Source organism: Astatotilapia calliptera, chromosome 4 (assembly GCF_964374335.1).
Source record: "Astatotilapia calliptera chromosome 4, fAstCal68.1, whole genome shotgun sequence".
NCBI classification, from domain to species: domain Eukaryota; kingdom Metazoa; phylum Chordata; class Actinopteri; order Cichliformes; family Cichlidae; genus Astatotilapia; species Astatotilapia calliptera.
In genome coordinates this window covers 16,285,259-16,307,304 of record NC_137425.1, presented here as the reverse complement: position 1 = coordinate 16,307,304, position 22,046 = coordinate 16,285,259, and the positions used below count along the sequence as shown (strand labels likewise).

General features: G+C 38.4%; 1 protein-coding gene across 1 annotated transcript; it reads left to right on the top strand.

Annotated features, from left to right (window-relative positions):
• Nucleotides 1-3,141: 3,141 nt before the first annotated feature.
• Nucleotides 3,142-12,841, top strand: LOC113020810 (ras-related C3 botulinum toxin substrate 1-like). Its single transcript, XM_026165043.2, has 6 exons — nt 3,142-3,499; nt 4,519-4,590; nt 5,110-5,227; nt 5,471-5,533; nt 10,868-11,027; nt 11,124-12,841. The coding sequence occupies exons 1-6, from the start codon at nt 3,465-3,467 to the stop codon at nt 11,252-11,254; spliced, it is 579 nt and encodes a 192-aa protein (XP_026020828.1). The 5' UTR covers nt 3,142-3,464; the 3' UTR covers nt 11,255-12,841.
• Nucleotides 12,842-22,046: the final 9,205 nt, after the last annotated feature.

Here is a 22,046-nt window from a genome sequence, read left to right as displayed (position 1 = left end):
TCTGTTAGGTAGTGCTAAATAAATAAAAAAAAAGAGAAGTAGGATAGGATTTTTGACCAACTTAGATATTTGGTGATTTTTTTTTTAAATAGGCTTCCCTAACATTTCCAAAATTTGTCTTGAGTAGTTACTTATATACTTGTTTATGCTCTGCCTGACTCTACTCATATCAGCAGGTTCTTGCTCCAAACACCGTGTTGCTGACAGTGAAGTTGCAGAGTGCCCTCTGGTGGACAAACAATGCAAAGTGTGTTTATCCAATCTCTTCTTAGTATTTTCATCTTCATTTATTATTTTGATATCTACTTTTGAACTGCAGTTATATGAAAAATAAAGTTTTCACAGGACTTTATCCCCTTCAGTGAGAAACTAGGTCACCCTTATTGCTTCCACAGGATATAAGTGTGTAAGTAGCAGCTAGGAGCTGACGATCAGCTGCCCTTGATTAACTGATCATCAGCAAGTTTGACCACTGCATGAAAGCACAGCTTAGATTTGCCAAAGACTTCTGAAACAATGTTGTTTGGACAGACGAAACCAAAGTAAAAACCAACCACAGGATATTAGCACAAACACCTCACACCTGCTGTCAAGCAAGGTGGTGGAGGGATGATGATTTGGGCTTGTTTTGCAGCCACAGGACGTGGATGCCTTTAAGTTATTGAGTCGGTTATGAACTCCTCTCTATAAATCTTCTTGAGTCAAATGTGACAGCTGTAGCTTGGCCAAAATTGGGTCACGCAACAGGACCCAAAAAGGGTAGCAAATTAGAAGCAATATTTTTAATCTGGAGACAGATGAAACCTCAAGTCCCCGACCAGGATATCTGTTGCCTGCTTCAGATATATCAGTTACTGGTCAGCCAAGATGTGTGTATCTTGGAAATAATTTAAAATAAATAAAATAAGGAACAAATAAATATTTTTTTTTTACAGTTTCTCAATGTATCGCTAACAAAAGGCAGTTGTTTTGTTTGCATAATATTAACACATTTGGCAGAGTTGCCCAAAAATAATCAACATAATCCATTAAAGCCATTAATAAGCTAATAGATCTTCATTGAAAGTTTAAGGCACTAAAAATGGAAGCCAATAAAATGCTGGTAATAATAAATCGGCACCTCCTTAATTGAGAAAAGTGAGCATTAAAGACAAGATAAAGGGAGAATTTTCCTTGTATTAAGCAGCTTTAGTTTTAAGTACCTGTAACCCTTAAGCTTTAAATGTAGTTAAAATTGATCGTTTATCCGTCCATTAAGGATAAATCTTTTACAACGTGTCGCTCATTCAGGTAAAAGCAAAGGCAGTAATGAATCCAACATGAGGGGCCTTTGCAATCAGCAGCTGTCTCTGTGCCGTTTAGAGGGTTGATGACCGATTACAGCGGCTGAATGATTACCTGTAATCTCACATTAAACATCATAGAGGCGACGAGGTAGACATAGGGGAATCTGATTCGCAGCCGCCATGCGAGATCAAAAAATATCAACAAAGTCCTCGTCAAGCCTTTCGAAAATATTCCGTACGTCCGACCAGCAGAGCCCGAAAACCGGAGCACCAAATATGACAGACCCGCCATACAGCCCAGTCCGTTGGCTGGTTTCCAGGGTTAGTTTGTCATCTGGTAAGGCGAAGCGATGGCAAAGGTGTCACACTTCATATTTATATCACTCGTCGACACCGAGCCCCATTTTTGTCCTTTTTTTACATCGATTGTGTTGGAAAATCTGCTCCACCCCGATAGCTGTTTACCGGGGACTCATTACGGTGTGACACACGGAAGTAAGAGTCAATAAAGGGCAACTGGAACCCCGAGGCTAAACTCTCAGGTATATGGTTCTTCATTTTTTTTAAAAACAAAAAAACAAATCACAGCTGAAGTACACATAAAGTGTCATAACTTCATATTCATATTTATCCAGACAGTAGGTAAAAAAAATACAAGACAACACACAAATGCTGTAGTTGCAATGGTTTGTTTTACATTAATAGATTAATATACACAAAGTTTAAATATATAAGATTAAAATTGATTGCAAGTGTGGAAATTATATTTTAGGTCTAATTTTTATTTATGTGAAATTAAGTGAAATGGTCGGACAAAATCATTTAGTTTTTAATTATTTGTATTTGTCCAAAGGCAATAGGTATAGTGCTGATGAGGAAGGAAACCTGACTTTGAAAAGAAACGTCCTTCATCTGAAGAATAATAACACATATATTACTAAGTAAAAATTGAAGTAAAACAAGCAAACAAAAGTGACAAGTGCATGTAAGAAACAAGCCAAATAAATAAACAAATGTGCCACAATCTGAAGCAAGGGTTGGCATTTGTATACTGCCTTTTTTTCATTAGTCTAGCACTCAGAGCACTTTCTTGTTGTGGCTCAAAAATGAGAGTTCCACACTAAATTGATCAGGGCCCAGGTTAACAATGTCTGCCTCCATAGATATCGACCAACAGGGTACAAATGGAAATGATCCTACTGCTGACCAAAGACAAAGGAAGAAGACAGACAAGAGGTATTTTTGGAGCCAGTGAGAGAGAAGAAAATGTGGAGGTGAGAATGGGGAGTGTAAAAGTTCCTGCTCTAATAACAAAACTCTTAGTGAATTACAAACAAAAGCAAAAACAAAGAAGCAATTTATGTTTACTGAGAGATCAGTGGGTCTTGTCTACTACATCCAAATACGATTTTGTCATGATAAAAAAAAAGTTGGGGTAATCACGACATAAGAATGATCTTTAGGGTATGGACAGATGTCTGGTATGCTTTGTACCACAGAAAAACATGAAGCTGGAGCAGAGAAACCTTTCAAATCCTCTTTTAAAGCTTAGCCTGAAAGACACAATTGAGGGCAAAAATTCCAAACGCCATAGTCCATAGAAATTGCAGGGATCGTGTAGCTGACGTCAGTTCCTCGTTTAGTGTCATTCCATAAATAGTCCCTCCACTTTTTTTGTATTATTTGTTTTCCCACACTAAATTAAACAATAAACTTGAAATCTGTTATATTATAATACATGTCATTCAATCCTCTGAAATTCGGCTACTTCCGGTTGATTTTTAGGACGAAAGTCTGTGTGGGCGTATGGACCAGTGCACCGGATGTGCCATCTACTGGTGGTGTTGTAGACTAATTTTTTTTTTTTTTTTTTTTTTTTTAACTCAGGGGTGGTGGCCGCTGTTTTGCTTCATAGCTTCCAGATCAGCCTACGAAAGCATGGGAATGTAGGAAGGGAAATTCACGAGTAAACTCGCCGTAAACTGCTCGATAAAGTTAGTGTAAGTCCCCCCTAAGTTGTTTCGCGTCCCAGGAGCTCGGTTGTAGCAGCACAGGTCGGCGGAGAAAGACGCTCGTTGGGACTTTTCACCAGCGAGCAATCCCGGACAAAGGAAAAGAGACTCTAGCTAACGTTAGCTGGCTCCCGGGCTAACTTAGCATTCCTCTAGCCGCGTAGCAATGCAGGCCATAAAGTGTGTTGTGGTCGGAGACGGGTAAGTTCACCAAACCCAGCCGGGTATTCGTTTATATTAAACACCTGTTTATTTTTCTTTACCTTTTAAAAATGTAATTGTAGCTAAAAGACTGTCATCCGAGTAGCTGACGTTAAAACCCTTTGCAACAGATTTCCGAGCGGGTAAAGTTAGCTGCTAATCTTTTACTACCTGTTAATTTTGCCGACATGGGTACTCGCATTTGACTATTATATTTTTATCTATTTATTTAGACTATAGTTTTCATACATTAGGGTTGGTGGTATGAGTAAGTATTGGTAATACAGGCTGGCCAGTGTGCAAGTGGTTGACTAATCTTTCACTCTTAGGTGAGTCAGACATCACAGGGCAGGTCGTACATCCACAGCTTAAATTCAAGTTTCGCTATTATTACTTAGGAATTTAGCTTTTGTGTGTGTCTGTGTGTCCATCATCTCGCTGCTGTATTCCAGCAAGTCACTGTTAAAGCTACAAACACAGCGCTTTTTCAGCTTCCCAAAATTTAAGGGCTTCCTCAGCAGCAGGGGATTAACACACAAGCTAAGACAGTGACATTAAGATGTGCTAACAATATGTGGGAGGTAAATGCACTCATAACCGCTTGCTCTGGGTGTGGTAGATACTGCAGCAGCAAGACCCATTCAGAGCCCGTGGCTGTGTTGAATCTCTTTATTTTGCTTTGAGTGTAAGGGGAACTGTGCAGTAGACATGAGGGTAGCATGCTGAAGGGAACCAAGAAAGTTTCATATTTGGCAAATGTGCCTCTACCACTGCTCTCATGTGCTTTATCTTGCAAAAAGAAGAACTTAGAAAATAACACAATTCCGTTTTCCCAGAGTATTACACCAGGGATTTTTTTTGTTGTAAGCAGTGCCGTTTACTGATCTTAACACCATTTGTAGAAATGAAATTGTAATGATTGTTGCTTGTGTCAGTATTTGTAAGATCTGAGCCCAGTCACACTTTTTTTTTTTTGCCTTCTCTCAATAAATGCTAATCCAACATCTTCTCTCCTACAGAGCTGTGGGTAAGACCTGTCTGCTCATCAGCTACACCACCAATGCCTTTCCTGGAGAGTACATCCCCACAGTGTGAGTATCTGAGACTGCAGCGCAGTGAGTATTTATTTATTTATGTGAGAATAACAGTCAGTAATTGGTCTCCACCCTCCTTACACAATCAATGCATGAGCAAGCATGGCATCTTGTTTTTTAAATATAGTCTTGCAGAGGAGGTTACAATCACAGCATTTAACTGTAACTACACCAGGAATACATGTTACAGGAAGTCAAGAAGAATCCCTGCACCTAATCTGATCCTAGACCAGCTGTGGAAAGTGTTGATCTTTATCGACCTTAACTGTGGCACGAACTGGCTCTGCAGGCAGTTGACAAACAGGCTTTTGGTTCAGCCAGACTTTAAAAATGAGCAGTTGTTTTTAAGAGAGAGCAGAAATTGCAAAAGGGCACGATTAATCAGGGGATAGGTTGATCACCGCGTATTTCTTGTCCTTTTTTTTTTTTTTTTTTTTTTTTCTTAGTAGTTATATTTCAACAATTTATATTAAGCCTGAAGGGCTTGGCTCATTTGCACTTCATCACTTCTGTCAGGTTCGACAACTACTCCGCCAATGTTATGGTGGATGGGAAGCCGGTGAACCTGGGTCTTTGGGATACAGCAGGACAAGAAGACTACGACAGACTCCGCCCACTTTCCTACCCACAGACGGTACAACAACCACAACAAAAACATAATCAGACAGTGTTGTGCTACAGTTCATGTATTATCCTCCATGCATAAACCAGAGTCTGATTTCTGAGAATGAATGAGGAAGTTAAAAGGAAAAAAAACAAAACAGAAAGAAACGCGCACACCTTTGTGAACACAGGATTCCCCTCCATCCCTTCCAGTATTCTTAACAGGAAGTGATTGTTACAGGCTCTGATTGCTTTGTTTTCCGTGTCTTACCAGGATGTGTTTCTTATCTGCTTTTCGCTTGTGAGTCCTGCCTCGTTTGAAAACGTCCGTGCCAAGGTGAGTAATTGCTGTATGTCAGAACGAGTGAAGGCTGGAAAGGTGTCAGCTTATTTATGTTTCATCCGTCCAGTTTGTGCTCTTGTAGTCTCTAAGTTTGCTTATTTTTTGCCTGTGCTGGACAAGCCACTGTAGATAGAAAATTAATCAGTAAATTTAAATGAAAAAATGAAGGAAAAAATCTGGAAAGTAGAGATGAAATTAAGAGTTTCAGCTTAATAAAACTTTGTTCATTGTGAAACTTTTGTCCTTGCTTGGCATTATACCCTTCAAGGACATAATTGGTTATTTTTAACTCATTTAACTCATTTTGAACTGCTGGGGGGAAAAAAAGACACAATCCCCCCATGTCTAGCAGTTATTTCATTTTGACACACTGTATTAACATGGACCCAAAACCACACAACAAACAAAGTGGAGTAGGAAAAAGTTTGATTTGTTTTGTTATTTTGTTGTGAAACCCACAAACAACACATTTCTAAAACTACAAACATACAAATTTAGCAAACAACAGCGTAACATATCACACACAAAATGCCACACAAATTATTCGTACCGCCCCCAAAAATAGTTCCTGTTCACCACAAGACGGAGGGGCACATCACAGGCATGACACTTGGAGAGTGTATCACTCCTCCTGTTGTTCAGCTGGAGATGGGGCTGAGTGATATTAGGAAAATCTAATGTCACAATATTTTTTTGGCTATATCACAATACATGATGTATGTGACAATACAGTGGAACCCCGACTTACAAAATTAATTCGTTCCTGAGGGTCTTTCGTAAACCGAAAATTTTGGTAAGTCGAAGCACCCATTGCGGGTTTTGAGTGAGGCGATGCTGAACGATAGGCTATAGGCTAATTGCTAACTAGAACAACAATACGTCGTTCAAGTGGAACAGCGAAGCGCAAGTACAGAAGCCAAGGGGTTGTCACATGATTCGGAAGGCATTGTAGGCTCAGCCAATCAGAGCCAGCGGATTTCGTTACTCGGGCGTTTTGCTGTAACACGGACAGACATATTGCCGTTCAGGGCCTTCGTAACTTGAATTTCGTGAAACGGGGTATTCGTAAGTCGGGGTTCCACTGTATGTTTAAATAACCTTCAGAAACAGATGTTATTTTCAACCGTATAATGCCTAAAATTGCACAAGTATGCTCATTCAAATCAACAATTCAATATTTTGTTTTCTTTTAATGCAAAAAAAATCTGAATGAATTGAAATGTTTTATTTTAATGTTTTGGGTTTTTTTTTTTTTTTTTGTAAACATCAGTTGCACAGACTTTTTTCATAAATGACAATATTGCGACAGTAAGTCTTTTTGTCATCAACACTCGGCTTTTACAAACGAAAGATCATAGCTACAAAAAAGCAATAGTTAAGAAAAAATAAAACAATTAAAACTAAATAGGTGCTGTTTTGTGCTCGTAACGTATAGAAATTGTAAAATAAAAAATGTAGTCACCTCAAATTACAGAACAAATAGTGACTATGAAAACGACTGACCAAGAACAGTCACAGGTATCACAGCTGGTTTATTTAACACTTTCTTTGGTGTGTGAAGAGATGCTGACATGCCGAATTTAAAACATTTTTAGTTTTGCAGTGGATGATTTGGAATAAATTCTTGGTCCTGTTACCTTTCATGGCAATAGTTTTACAGCATGTTTTGCAAATAACTGCATTTTGTTCGACATCCTCCTTGTGAAATCCAAACCCTCGCTCGTCTGAAACTTCTGCTGTCACCATATTGTTCCCTATCTGGTAGTATATGAAGTGCAGTGTGCCTGGTAGAAATGTTTCCTGTTGGAAGAGGGGGAATTAATGATGCATTCACAGCATGTGGGAGAATAAAAACTGACACTGAATTACATGCAGACAGCTTAATTTTGCCACGGCAATCTATACTCGATGGTTACGATAAAGCAATTTTAACCATTGTATGAGGAAAAACTTTCGATAAGTCCACCCCTTAGTGGAGTTAGCGTTTACATTGCAATCTGCCTTTGGTGGCTTTTTAGCTAGCATCTGTGACATTTAGCAGTTGTTTCTGATGCACAAAACAAGAAAAGGGTGTAGACTACACAGCAACTTTCAACTCCAAATGGAAATATTTCACAAACAGCTCAAATTTTGCCTTACATTATTTCATTATAAGTTTGCTTTTACTCAGTCTGTCAACAGAATTTAAAAACTGCTATATAGTTTCAAGTCCACACTTTGGAAAGGCTCAGTGAGGCTGGATCTTGTTGCTATGTTGCTTGTTTCAACCCCCCCCCCCCCCCCCCCAACAAGGGTGTAGCAGTTCTTCAAAATCACAGCTGGGGCACTACCTCATGTTTTTTCCTTTGGATGAGCTGAATAACAAAAAACATTGAAAATTTTTGTTTTTTTTTAATGATTCATTTCATATTTAGATGTTAATAATCACTGTATGTGGTGATGATTGTGCACTTTTGTTCAGATTGGCCCATTCAGTTGAGGAGGAGAAAACAGTTATTTTGCTCTGTTTCCTGTTTACCTTTTACCCAGGTTATCTTTAAATTGTTCAGCCTTTACCAGATTAGCGTGCCTTGGTTATTGGTTATTGGCATTACCCGCTTTGTGTGTGTTTCGCAGTACGGGAAGGTGGAACGCGGTGCAATGTTCTCGGTTTCAGAAGTACATCCCTATTATTCATGTGAGACACACAAGGAAAGTTTGCTACAGTTTGTCTACATCAGCTTAAAGTTAACACAGATAAACTAGAATCATTTCCTTTTGTGAGCAAATTAAACTAAATCAGTTTATTTTCTGAGAAGACCTTGATCTGAGCTTGAGCTTACCATTTAGGGTAATGTGCAAGAACTTTGTGAATATGAAGCTTTTTTTTTTCCTTTTCTTTTTTAAATTTTTGATGAAGTCAGTGCAACTAAGCATAGCTGTCAATTAGAGCAGGGCGATATGACCAAAAATATTTATCACAATATACATTTGAAAATTTACGATAACGATATAACTGATGGTATAATTGACACTAGACAAAAGACTTTACAACTCCTCAACTTTATTAGTGCAAAAAAAAAAAGAAAGTCAATGTATTTTCACTTAAACAAGCAGCTTTTTTAAGTGCATTAAAGTTATATAAAAAAAATTAACCGTGCAAATGCAATTCCTTGCTGACAGTTAAACCAAAATTTCCAGTGGAAATTGGCCGACACATCCTCAGCATAATCATGTATAATATCCACAAAACTTAAAAAGAGGTTATACACACACAATACGGTAATATTATGTTGAAGCACAGTTCGTATCACTCCGCGAGGCTCCTGCCTACGATAGCCGTAATGCTCCGACAATCCATCAAGCGGTGCGGGTTCGTAGCTTAGCAAAGTCGTACTGAAACATTTGACAGATTTTCGAGCGCCGTGTACATAAAATCGTTTCGAGGTCAGTAAACGCAACCAGAATTCATACATAAGGCACACGGGATTATAAGGGGCACTGTCGATTTTCAGAAAAATCGAAGGATTGATTTTAAGTGTGCCGTATTTTCCAAACAACACGGAAATAACGACGGCCCGCTAGCATGCGCTACCAAAAATAGAGCTTTGTTGTGTATCTGACGGACGAAAACCAAACCAGTTCCACACCACTGAAGTTGCAGCATTTTTACAAACCAATTCTGGTTCATCCGTTTCATTTAACGATCCACTTTCGCTCTTCTCATTCTGCGTCGCTGCCATGTGCGTATGTAAACAAAGGCACTGCGCAAGCGCGTTTTATCCATATTCATCGCGATATTTAATTTTCCTATCGTTGCCCAACATTACACTGGTATTACCGTGAACGGTATGATATAGCCCAGCCCTACTGTCAATATGTTGTGCTGTTTGTCCATCTTTAGGGTCTGTTTTTCAGCAGTGTGTTTATTGTGAGACGAAGGAGCAGATTGACGTTAATCTGTTGATTTTGATTAAAATTATTTATAAATGTTATCAGTTAACCTTTACCTTTTGAGAATTTGCTCCTTGCATTAAACCACTGTATGAAAGTCAACGATCTTTGTGCTCCTTGCTGGTCTAAAAATAGTTAACGGACCAATAACATGGAGGCTGGACTACAGATACATTTGCTCAACATTGTGGATATTTTTACACAAACAAGCTGAAGCAGTGTGACAAACCTCACTATATATGCCATGAGTCATATGATTACTTTAGTGCAAAGGGAATGATAAACCACAGGAAATTACTATCTGACTCTGCAGTTCCCCTCAGCTTCACACAGCAACATTGTGTTGCTTTTCTTGCCCACAGCTTTACTGTCTTGGTTCACTTTCACTTCTCTTGCAGTATATGGTAAATGTGGATGCTGTGGGTAGCTGTAAACCCACTTTACACTGCCCGCTCCACACTAAACAACATAGACACGCTGGTTGCAACAAGCTGATGAAAATATCTGAGTATTTATGAGCTGAAGAGACAGTTTTTCAGGAGTTGGTGAAAAAAGAAAATGATACACTTAAATTAAAGAATTGGAAATAAGCATAAGTCCACATAATGAATGTACTGCTGGTGATTTTACAACCTATTTATCTCTAGGCTTGTCATGGGATTAGGCCTTACTCTAAACACATTTATCAACTTGTCACCCGTTTTACCATCTTAAGTTCGCACCAGGTCCACACTAGCCGGTTTCCATTGGGAAGGGGTCTAAGCGACCAACACATTTGCTTTAATCCAAAGTCATTTTAGCTTAGCAATGCTAACCTACTGCTTTGTCCAGAGTTTTCAGAGTGGACGGGAGCAAAGTAAACGGTTTAGAAAGCAAACATTAAGCCTCATTTGTGCTGATAAGAAGCAAGCCTTGGCTGTTTCACACTTCCTCTTGGTGACACACAGCTTGACAGTTGTGTTAATTCTGCCTTCCCCCTTAAATTGCACCTTTGTTTTTTTGTGGTAATATGTATTTGTTTATTCAAGATGTCATAAAGTCACTCTGAGTATTCTGTCATTATCTGTAGAGTGGGCTGAGTTTAACGTCTGGACACAGGCGCAGTGACAGGGCTTAAAGTTAACTATTCAAACTCACATCATCTACAGACAGTTGGGAATCACCACTTATGCCAACGTATGTGCCTTTTAAGTGTGGGAGGAAACCCTCGTAGGCATGATGAGACCATGCAGATGCCACACAGAAAGGCCCTATATGAGTTTGGATGAGCAGAGAAAACTTTCACTTGATTAAAAATGGTAATAAGTCGGAGCTCTGATAACATAAAGTGTTAAAGATGACACTGACTGATCTGAATATTTACACCACTAACTTGTAACTCCTGTGTCTGTGCAGTGGTATCCTGAGGTGAGACACCATTGTCCCAACACTCCAATAATCCTCGTGGGCACCAAACTGGATCTGAGAGATGACAAGGATACCATGGAGAAGCTTAAGGAGAAGAAACTCTCTCCCATTACCTATCCCCAAGGACTGGCCATGGCCAAAGAGATTGGTAATGGCTTCAGTTGTCACTGATCCTTTTCTTGTAAATGGTCATGGAAGACAGATTCAAATAATAAACCAATGCCTTTCTGTTTCCTGTCTTCAGGCTCTGTAAAGTACCTGGAGTGTTCAGCCCTGACTCAGCGTGGCCTTAAAACTGTGTTCGATGAGGCCATCCGGGCCGTCCTGTGCCCTCCACCTATGAAAAAGAAGGGGAAGAAGTGCTCTCTCCTCTAAGACTTCCTTCACTGGAACAGTTACAGGGGAGCATGACCGCTAGTGGTGAGGGTGGCTAACGACACAGGAGAAACACACCAGTATACACACACACACACAGACACACAAAAACAATGTATTTCAGATTCTGTCCTTCTATATGTGTAGCTGCAACAGTTATACCAACCGTTTCCATGAAAACTCCAACATAGGGTCAGGTTTAGGGTAAAAGAGTGTGGACTATTTTAGACCCTAGTTATTTCCTAACAATGTATACTGTATAGACGAGACTGAATTTCTTGAGGCCTTCTAAAACGGATTGGATGTTTTGTAGAACGGACCGTGGAATGTCTTCAACTTTTTCTTCCACTGGTTGTCCAGTTTTTTGGTTTGTTTTTTGTTTACAGTCCTGGTAGTTTGTTTGAAGTGGAAGAAATTTTGCCAAATACACTCTGCACACATGCTGTATTTTAGCCGAAAAGAAATCCTTTGTTCTGTCGTCTCAAACCTTTAAAACACAGCTGACAGTCTGCTGCTGTTTCCCTGCTGTTCATATCAACCATTTAAAAGTCAAAAACTTCACTTTCTCTTTATGAAGGCAGTCGTCACTCCTTGCTATCAACAAACACCTTGAAGTAACAATCTGTGAAATTTAATTGCCTCCATTTTTTTATGTACCATAACCTTTTTGCCAGTAATTAAATTTTGGCCCTAACATGATTCATGTTAATTCATTCTTATGGATCGAATGAAGCCTGAAGCACAGAGAAAAAATTGAGTCTGGGGGAAAAGGTCTGCTGACACCAACAGTGCTACGAATCCCTGAAAAATCTCCAGTATTTTGTGCATTTGGCTCCAATTGGACCCGTTGTGTTTGTGGTATCTTTTTTTCTTTCCTCTTTGCAATATTCCCCCTAGAAGTGTCTCGACTGTATGGCTGCCCAGGAGTGCGAAGCTGAAAACTTGATTTTTGTATTTGGAAGAGAAATATTCAGGTGTTTTGGTGATGGGGAACAAGAGAGCCTTTAATGCTCTGTGGGCATTTATCCGAAACCTTTTTGTGGAGCACATTTGATTTATATGTTATTTTTATTTTTAGCATCACTACTGGCTAAGCAATGTCACTAAAAGAGCATTTATGCCTGCTAATAACAGTAACAAAGCTACTGTCGGTTATGGTGTAGTATACAGTGTACTCATCTTTTTGTTATAATCATGTGATTTGACTATTTTGTATCTTTCTTCACAGAAGTTAGACTCACTCACTGTATTGTTAAACTAACACTATGAATATCTTTTGTTTATTACCTCTGCAGTTAATGCTACTTTAATCTCCCCACAATCCTAGCTTTTTGTAATTAATGCTGATAGCATGTACATGTATCATATACTGAAAACTAAGATTAGAATTTGCTACAGTTATATTTTTTGCCTATTTACAAAATGTATTTGAACTACTAGATCAGGGGTTAAGTACATGTTGCTCATCGGTATTGTATTCAGACTCCAAGCTGTGCTTTAATTCAAGCCAATGTTGTGACTCTTTAGTTTTATGGACAAAAGCTATTGTCACTTTTTGAAAAAGCCAATAAATTCCTGTAAAACAGACTCTGCTCTGCTCGTTTTCCTTTGATCCGAAACAAAAGGGATCCAAGTGCAGTTTACTCAATGGAAGATTATTGCCATACTCAACTGGCAAAATACTTCAGTTAAAACAGCCCAACAGTCCAGCATGTTTAATGTTATATTAAAAAAAAGTTCTTTAGGGTTTCTATTGGTCTTTAAATATTTGCCTTTGGATATTTGCTTATTTTCATTCCAGTCCTTTCACCAGACCATTTTTACAGGACATTTTAGTAGATACTGGGATACTTGAGATTTTTAAATCTCAATTAAAATGTTGATGTGGTGTCTTTTAATGGATTAAATTACTTTTAATGCCTGGCCAGGGCACTTTGTTGACTGCCTGTCTAGAAATTACAATAGTCGCAAACAGAGTCACCATTCGTGAAGGTTTGATTGTATTACGGTAGATTGCTTTAGTTTTAGGTAGCTGTACGTATTAAGCTGTTAGTTCCTTTAAACTGAGTTAAAATTCATCTTGTTTCTAACAGATAACAACAAATCTTTTAATATAAATAAATAAATATGAATGCAAGTAAATAAAGAAATAACTAATTAATGTTGTAGTTACTGTGTTGTATTTTAGATCTTTCATTTGAAAAAGTTTCCCATTGGGAAAGTTTAGTTTTTAATTATTTGTGTTTATTAAATGATAAAAGATATTAAAAAAAATTATATAAAGTTGTAAATGTAGAGTACAGATGAGCAAAGCCAGAAAACCCTATTAATAGACCTCCTGTATCAAAAGAATAATGACCAAAAATTACTTGGTTAAAACCAGGCAACAAGCAAACTGGCAAGGGATGCATGAGAAGGAAGCTCTGACTAGAGTAAACAAATACAAGACGCAAACATCAGGTCATAAAGTAAGAAATTAGCTATTTTGAACATTAATAAAACCTTCACAGTCATACCGATTAAATTCAGCAACAACTGATGTAATTACTTTGCTTGGATGAGCCTGAATCTTTTGATTATTTGACAAAAATGCCACCCATTAAGTTTATGTTGCGTGTGTAAAAACTCACATGGATTCAAACCGATTAAACCACAATATTGTTTTACTGCATCAATAAACGTATTCGAATTTTAGAGTAAATTACCAAGAAAAAGCCCGAGAGATCTTTCAAATCCTATTTTGCCTGACGCGAAAGTCCAAAGAAATGAATAGGAATGCACAAATTACGTCATTTCCTCATTCAGCGTGTTATTTCTTTTAAAGAACCAAGATAAACATGTATTACATTATAATACATTGTTTCAGCTGCATATATGGTTTGTTTTTAGGATGTTTCACATGCCCAGAGTTTGTCTGGGCGTCTGGCCCCAGGGCACCGGATGCACCATCTGCTGGTGGTGCAGGCTAACTTCATTTTTATTTTGTTTTATTTTTTTTATTTTCCCTTAGGAGTGGTGACAGCTGTTTTGCTTCATAGCTTCCAGAACAACCCACGAAGGCGTGGGAATGTAGGGAGGGATCTTCTGAATAACATCGGGTTAAACTGCTAAATAAAGTGATCCAGTTGAAGTTAAGAAATTATCCCGAATCGCGAGTCGGAATTTTAATCTGGAATTCTCCTTCAAGTCGGACTCCCCACTCGGAAAAGCAAAACATTTGAACTGGTTTGGAGGGTTGGGTTGACAGAGGGAGATACAGAAGAGGTGCAGAGCGACGGCGACCCCTAAAGGGAAAGAAGAAAAAGAAAGTCGGACGCTTCCCAACAATCCCGGCTTCAGAATCCACACCAGTGTTTTTAAGTGTTTTTGTTTTGTTCTTTTGTCGTCTAAGAAGTTGCCGTGAAGTTCGGTATATACGAGTACCGATTGATCCAGATACTCTGAGAAAGAACAGCACGAAGTCTTTATCCTGCAACTTTTAAATTGTTTTTTCATTTTATTTGTGGAAGTAACAGGTTCTGTTACATAAATACAATAAATTATACATACGCAATAAATAAATAAATACGCAATAAATTATAAAGCGATTTTAATGCTTTTTTTTTTAACTACTATTTTTTCAGCGATGCGTTTGGAAATTATTTTATCTTTTTCTTTCTCTGCTCTATTTTGAATTAAAAAGTGTTTTTAAAAGCCTGCGGGTAATTGCATTCTTTTTAATTGCGTTTCAGAGCTTCTCATAGTTTTTGGAATTGGGGTTGTATTTGATGATATTGATAAAAACCCAATCAAAACAATAATTCCTGCAGTTCCTTACATTGTGACACAAAGCTTTCACTCTATTCCCATGAAAGCTGACACTAACTCTAACCAGCACAGGTAACTATAGTTAAGATATATCTTCTCATACTGTATAACTTTTCATTTAATCAAATGTTTTTATTTAAAGTAATCTAAAATGAAAAATCATGGAGATTCTGGGGAAAAGTAAAAAGTCCAGTGAGGACGTCAAAAAAAATGCAAAATTATGAATGTGGAAAGGTAATTTTTTGCAGAATTGGTCCAGTGCATCATCATCATCATCATTATTATTATTATTATTCTTGTAGGTATCTGTTGAAATTATTCTTTTATAAAGAAAACTACTGTAATTACAGTTCACAGCTGGTAGTATTACACATATTACTATGTAATTTGAGTGGACTTTTCCTGTTTTTAGTTATTTATTTTATCAAGCCATATACAGTTCTCTGAGGTGCCATTAACTGGAATAATGGATTTGTTCAATCATCTCTAAAAGTAATAAATTTGAGAGTATTATACATATGATAATGTAATATGAGTGAACTTTGCTTTTTTTAATTTTTTTATTTTTTCTAAAACTGTACAGATATGAGGTAAGACTCGCCACATGTAGAGTCATGGTAAACCAATGACTGTACAGTACTCTAGAGTCATTGGGGTAAACCTGAATAGCAGTCCAGTGAAACTAATACATCACCAGAACTATTCAATTCAATTCCATATACATAGATCCAATCCACACCAACTGTTGTCTCAACGTGTAAGACCCTAGAATATAAATTACAAATGTTTAATTAGAATTATTGATTATGGAAAATTATATAACATTATAACAAATTATATGCAACACTACAATGTTTCTAAATGTGCAATATTATGGAAGCAATACAATAATACTGTATATAAATGGATTAGATGGAGTATTTACGGACTTTTATTTTTGTGTTGTTTTATTTTAGTTATATGACACTTAACTGTGAGCTGGGAGACGTGAATGAAAATTTACTGAAATATTTCTTCAATGTCGCAATATTAAATATCCTGTTAAAACAGCTTTATAATTTGTCATGTATGTCTAATACGTTATTATAATAACTTGTATTACTTATTAATCACAAGGTAAAGGTTTATTTTTGCAAATAAAATGAAAACTGATTCAAAGCTACAGGATAAAGACGTTTTTCATTGGGTTTCTGGATTTCTGGACGGCACCAGTACCGTAATATTAAGAATAGAGGAGCAGGAAAATTCAAGGTGCGTCTGGCTTGACCTCGACTTGATGAGTGCTGATCGCTCCGACCATCCGGTTAAAAGGAAAGCAGCATGATGAGCATCGATCTGGGATTAGCTGGCTCTCGGGCTACCGTTAAATGCGTTGTCGTACGTTTATTTAATCGGTATTAGTTCATGTTTTAAACCTGATTTTTACCTTTAAATATAACATTAGCTAAAGGTTTGGTGTTTTCATGATATCATAATTTCAAACTTGATAGGGGGGAGGCTACAATTTTGGATGCTATATCTTTTATTTATTTTATTTTATTTTTATTTTTTGGAACAAAAAAATAATAAATATGCTAAACAATTTATGATCCACCATTTTTATTTTCAGCATCCCAGCCTCTGATTTTTAGCACTGCATCTCCAAACAGTGTGCTCAAACGTTAAATCCACAAACTGACTTTCACTTTCAAAAGTGCTTCACTCAGTACTGAAAGGGAAAGCGATAGACGACAGTGCTGGGAACACCTGATCCCGTTCCACCTCAGCTTTCATGAAGCCACTAAGCAGCGCTGTTTCAGGGGGAAAACTACAGTTTAACTTAATAAAGGAGGAGAAGCATCAGCAGAAAAATAATCAAAGCAGGAAGTTTTCTTGAGAATATAGAGGAATATTTATTTATTTATTAGTTTTTAAATCGACAGCATTTTATGCTGTTGTGGTTTTTACATTATTTTCTAGGTTGTCTCATGTAGTAACACTTTGTAGACACAAACACAGCAACGTGTAGTACTATGTCTGATGGATTCCTTTGTTTTGGTGATGGTGTTTTCAGAATGGAAAATTCTATTATGACACATTGTATGTTAGATTAAGATATTTTTAAATGTACAATATTATGTAGAATACTATGAAAGCAATTTCGCACTACTTTTTGCTGGTATATCACATAAAATCCCTTTCATTTTGTCATTGTAACATGGCAAATTGTGGAAAAGTTCAGGGTGTACAAATACTGTTTCAAGGCATTGCACATTCCAAATGATTAGATCGATCAGGGATTTAGAAAAGTAACACAACTGGTACTGACCTGACCCCAGCCATGCAAAAGGTGCAGTCTCCTCAGTTCATACCTATGATTGTTTTTTGTTTTCCTTTCCCCAATAAATGCTAATCCAGCCTCTTCTCCCTTACAGAGGAGTGGGTAAGACCTGTCTGCTCACCAGCTACACCACCAATGCCTTTCCGGGAGAGGAAATCCCCTCGGTGTGAGTATCCAAAAGTGCAGTGCAGTGAACATTTATTTATTTATGCAAAAATAGCAGTCAGTAATCAATCATCCTCTTCACTTCATGATCAAGCTGGGATCATGTTGCAGAATCATATAATGTGAGAGCTTGGCTTGTGGAAGAGGCAACAATCACAGCAGTTCACTCTAACTATCCATCCATCCATCCATCCATCCATCCATCCACTTCTGTTTATCCTTATCAGGGCTGGAGCCAATCCCAGCTGTCATAGGTCAAGAGGTGGGGTACATCCTGGACAGGTCGAGAGTGTAACTAGCCAAGAAAAATATGTGTTACAGAAAGTTATGAGGAAACTCCACCTAATCTGATTCTGTTCCAGCTGTGGAAAGTGCATCCTCATTACTGTAACTGTGGGATGATACACAGGCTTTTGGTTCAGTTAGATTTAAAAAATGAGTGAATATTTCTTTAGAGAGAGCAGAAGCCGCTAAAGGGCAAAATAAATAAGAGGAAAGGTTGATTTCCATTTAGGTTCTGTGTCTCTTTTGTTTTTTAAATTTTAGTAGAGGTAATGTTTTAACAGTTTATATTAAACTAAGTTTAGCTCATTCACACTTCATCACTTCTGTCAGGTTCGACCACTACTCTTCCAATGTTATGGTGGATGGGAACCCAGTGACCCTGGCTCTCTGGGATACGGCAGGACAAGCAGACTATGACAAACTTCGCCCACTTTCTTACTCACAGACGGTACAAAAAAAAGATCACATACAAAAAAAAGATCACAATGCTGTGTTAAAGTTCACTTACAGTAAAACTGGCCTGTATTTATATAGCGCTTTACTAGTCCCTAAGGACCCCAAAGCGCTTTACATATCCAGTCATCCACCTATTCACACACACATTCACACACTGGTGATGCCAAGCTACATTGTAGCCACAGCCACCCTGACAGAGGCGAGGCTGCCAGACACTGGCGCCACCGGGCCCTCTGACCACCACCAGTAGGCAACAGGTGAAGTGTCTTGCCCAAGGACACAACGACCGAGACTGTCCAAGCCGGGGCTCGAACCGTACTTGAGCCTTGCCTCATTTCTTTAGAGAAATGTTTCTTTTTTTGTAGTTTGGCTATATCTTAAGCCATTTAACACTGACTCGTGAATCATTCAGGAATAAAAAAGGCACCTAACTCAAGGGATGATCCATCGGCCATTCACCAATGCCTCATCAGAAATTACCTCAGTTAAAGGGCGATTGTCAAGAAACCTTTCCTGACAGAACATTATTAAAGCAGTGTGGGATCCCCTTGATGGGGAATATAAGAAAAGACAGCCAGTATCCAAAGACGTATGCTGTACAGTCATTCCACTTTGGAAAATAACAGTTCCAAGAAATACTAAAAGCCCCAAATTACCATGACAGTCATGTTCATAATCAGAGTATGTAAACTCCACAAGTGTATGCATGCACATTTAAATAAATTGCTGCACCAATTTTTTTGCAAAATACAAAGAGATTAGGTTCTGACTGCTTTGTTTCTTTGTCTTACCAGGACATTTTTCTTATCTGCTTTTCGCTTGTGTGTTGTACCTCGTATGAAAACGTCCGTCATAAGGTGAGCAGTGGCTGTATTATGGAAAGATTTTTTTATGGGGTTAGCTTGTTTAGGTTTTACTAGTCCAGCTCTCAGTGTCAGTACCATGATGTTTACTCATTTTATGCCTGTTCTGTAGATGGAAACCTGATAAATAATAGAAAAATACAGTAATATTGCCTGAAGGATCCTGACATGTTAAAGAGTGGAAATTTTGGAAATGTCACATAATGGGTGAAGCGTCTGCAGATATGGACACTGTACCTGTCTGTTGTAGTGAAGAGAGCTGAGCATGAAAGCAAAGCTGCTGATTTACTATTCTGTGTCCCTGCCTTCACCTATCGTCACAAGCTTGCGTAGTGACTGAAAGAATGAGATTTCAGATTTTAGCAGCAGAAATGAGCTTTCTTTGAAGGCTAGCCTCACCCTTAGAGATAGTGTGCAGAGTTTAGTCGTTTGGGAGTGACTCAGAGTAAAGCTGCCACTCCTCTACATCAAAAGGAGTCAACTGAGGTAGTTAAGGCAACCTGACTAAGATGCCTCCAGGGTGCCTCGTGGACAAAGTCTTCCAGGGATGTACTTCCTTGGAGTAGATCCAGGACACACTGAAGAGATTGCATTTCTTGGCCGGCTTGAAAATGCCTAGGTGTTCCCCACAGATAAGCCTGAGGAGGTAGCTTTGGGGTGGGAGGTCTGGACAAGTGACAGAAAATATATGGAAGGAACTTTATCTAACTTGGAGGCAACCATTCAAATCCACACCAAGAGTCTACAGGGAGTGCAGAATTATTAGGCAAGTTGTATTTTTGAGGAATAATTTTATTATTGAACAACAACCATGTTCTCAATGAACCCAAAAAACTCATTAATATCAAAGCTGAATGTTTTTGGAAGTAGTTTTTAGTTTGTTTTTAGTTTGAGCTATTTTAGGGGGATATCTGTGTGTGCAGGTGACTATTACTGTGCATAATTATTAGGCAACTTAACAAAAAACAAATATATACCCATTTCAATTATTTATTTTTACCAGTGAAACCAATATAACATCTCCACATTCACAAATATACGTTTCTGACATTCAAAAACAAAACAAAAACAAATCAGCGACCAATATAGCCACCTTTCTTTGCAAGGACACTCAAAAGCCTGCCATCCATGGATTCTGTCAGTGTTTTGATCTGTTCACCATCAACATTGCGTGCAGCAGCAACCACAGCCTCCCAGACACTGTTCAGAGAGGTGTACTGTTGTCCCTCCTTGTAAATCTCACATTTGATGATGGACCACAGGTTCTCAATGGGGTTCAGATCAGGTGAACAAGGAGGCCATGTCATTAGTTTTTCTTCTTTTATACCCTTTCTTGCCAGCCACGCTGTGGAGTACTTGGACACGTGTGATGGAGCATTGTCCTGCATGAAAATCATGTTTTTCTTGAAGGATGCAGACTTCTTCCTGTACCACTGCTTGAAGAAGGTGTCTTCCAGAAACTGGCAGTAGGACTGGGAGTTGAGCTTGACTCCATCCTCAACCCGAAAAGGCCCCACAAGCTCATCTTTGATGATACCAGCCCAAACCAGTACTCCACCTCCACCTTGCTGGCGTCTGACTCGGACTGGAGCTCTCTGCCCTTTACCAATCCAGCCACGGGCCCATCCATCTGGCCCATCAAGACTCACTCTCATTTCATCAGTCCATAAAACCTTAGAAAAACCAGTCTTGAGATATTTCTTGGCCCAGTCTTGACGTTTCAGCTTGTGTGTCTTGTTCAGTGGTGGTCGTCTTTCAGCCTTTCTTACCTTGGCCATGTCTCTGAGTATTGCACACCTTGTGCTTTTGGGCATTCCAGTGATGTTGCAGCTCTGAAATATGGCCAAACTGGTGGCAAGTGGCATCTTGGAAGCTGCACGCTTGACTTTTCTCAGTTCATGGGCAGTTATTTTGCACCTTGGTTTTTCCACACGCTTCTTGCGACCCTGTTGACTATTTTGAATGAAACGCTTGATTGTTCGATGATCACGCTTCAGAAGCTTTGCAATTTTGAGACTGCTGCATCCCTCTGCAAGATATCTCACTATTTTTGACTTTTCTGAGCCTGTCAAGTCCTTCTTTTGACCCATTTTGCCAAAGGAAAGGACGTTGCCTAATAATTATGCACACCTGATATAGGGTGTTGATGTCATTAGACCACACCCCTTCTCATTACAGAGATGCACATCACCTAATATGCTTAATTGGTAGTAGGCTTTCGAGCCTATACAGCTTGGAGTAAGACAACATGCATGAAGAGGATGATGTGGACAAAATACTCATTTGCCTTATAATTCTGCACTCCCTATGCAAAAGAAAGTATATCATACAATGTAGTTTGTTGAGATTTTATTTAATAAAGGTACACACTTTTTTAAGTTGGAACTGATCAAAGAATCGTTTGTATTCTTCTGAAAATTTTTTGAAAGTTTTGACTATATGTGTGTGTGTATTTCAAGCTTTTACAAGTAAAAAAACTTCAAAACCTTTGCTCTGTCATCTCAAAGGTTTAACACACACCTGACCGCCTGCTGCTGTTCATTCAGCTCCACCATATTTAGCACCTAACAAACTTCAGTTTGTCTTTATGAAGGCAGTCGTGTCACCTTGCTGTCAACAAAGAGCTTGAAGTAACCATCTGTGAAGTTTTGTTGCCTCCACTTTTCATGTGCCATAACCTGTTTACACAGAAGTTAGACTCACTCACTTTGTTAATCTGACACCATCCGTTTTCAATTACCTCACTTAAAAAAAAAGCCAATAAAATCTTGTATGAGCATATGACTGTAAGTGTGGACGAAAGCCCGAAAGGTTCATTAAGAGACTTGCCTTATCGGAGGAATAATAACACTGTTACACAGTTGAAACAAAAACAATACAAGCGCGGCAAATTTTT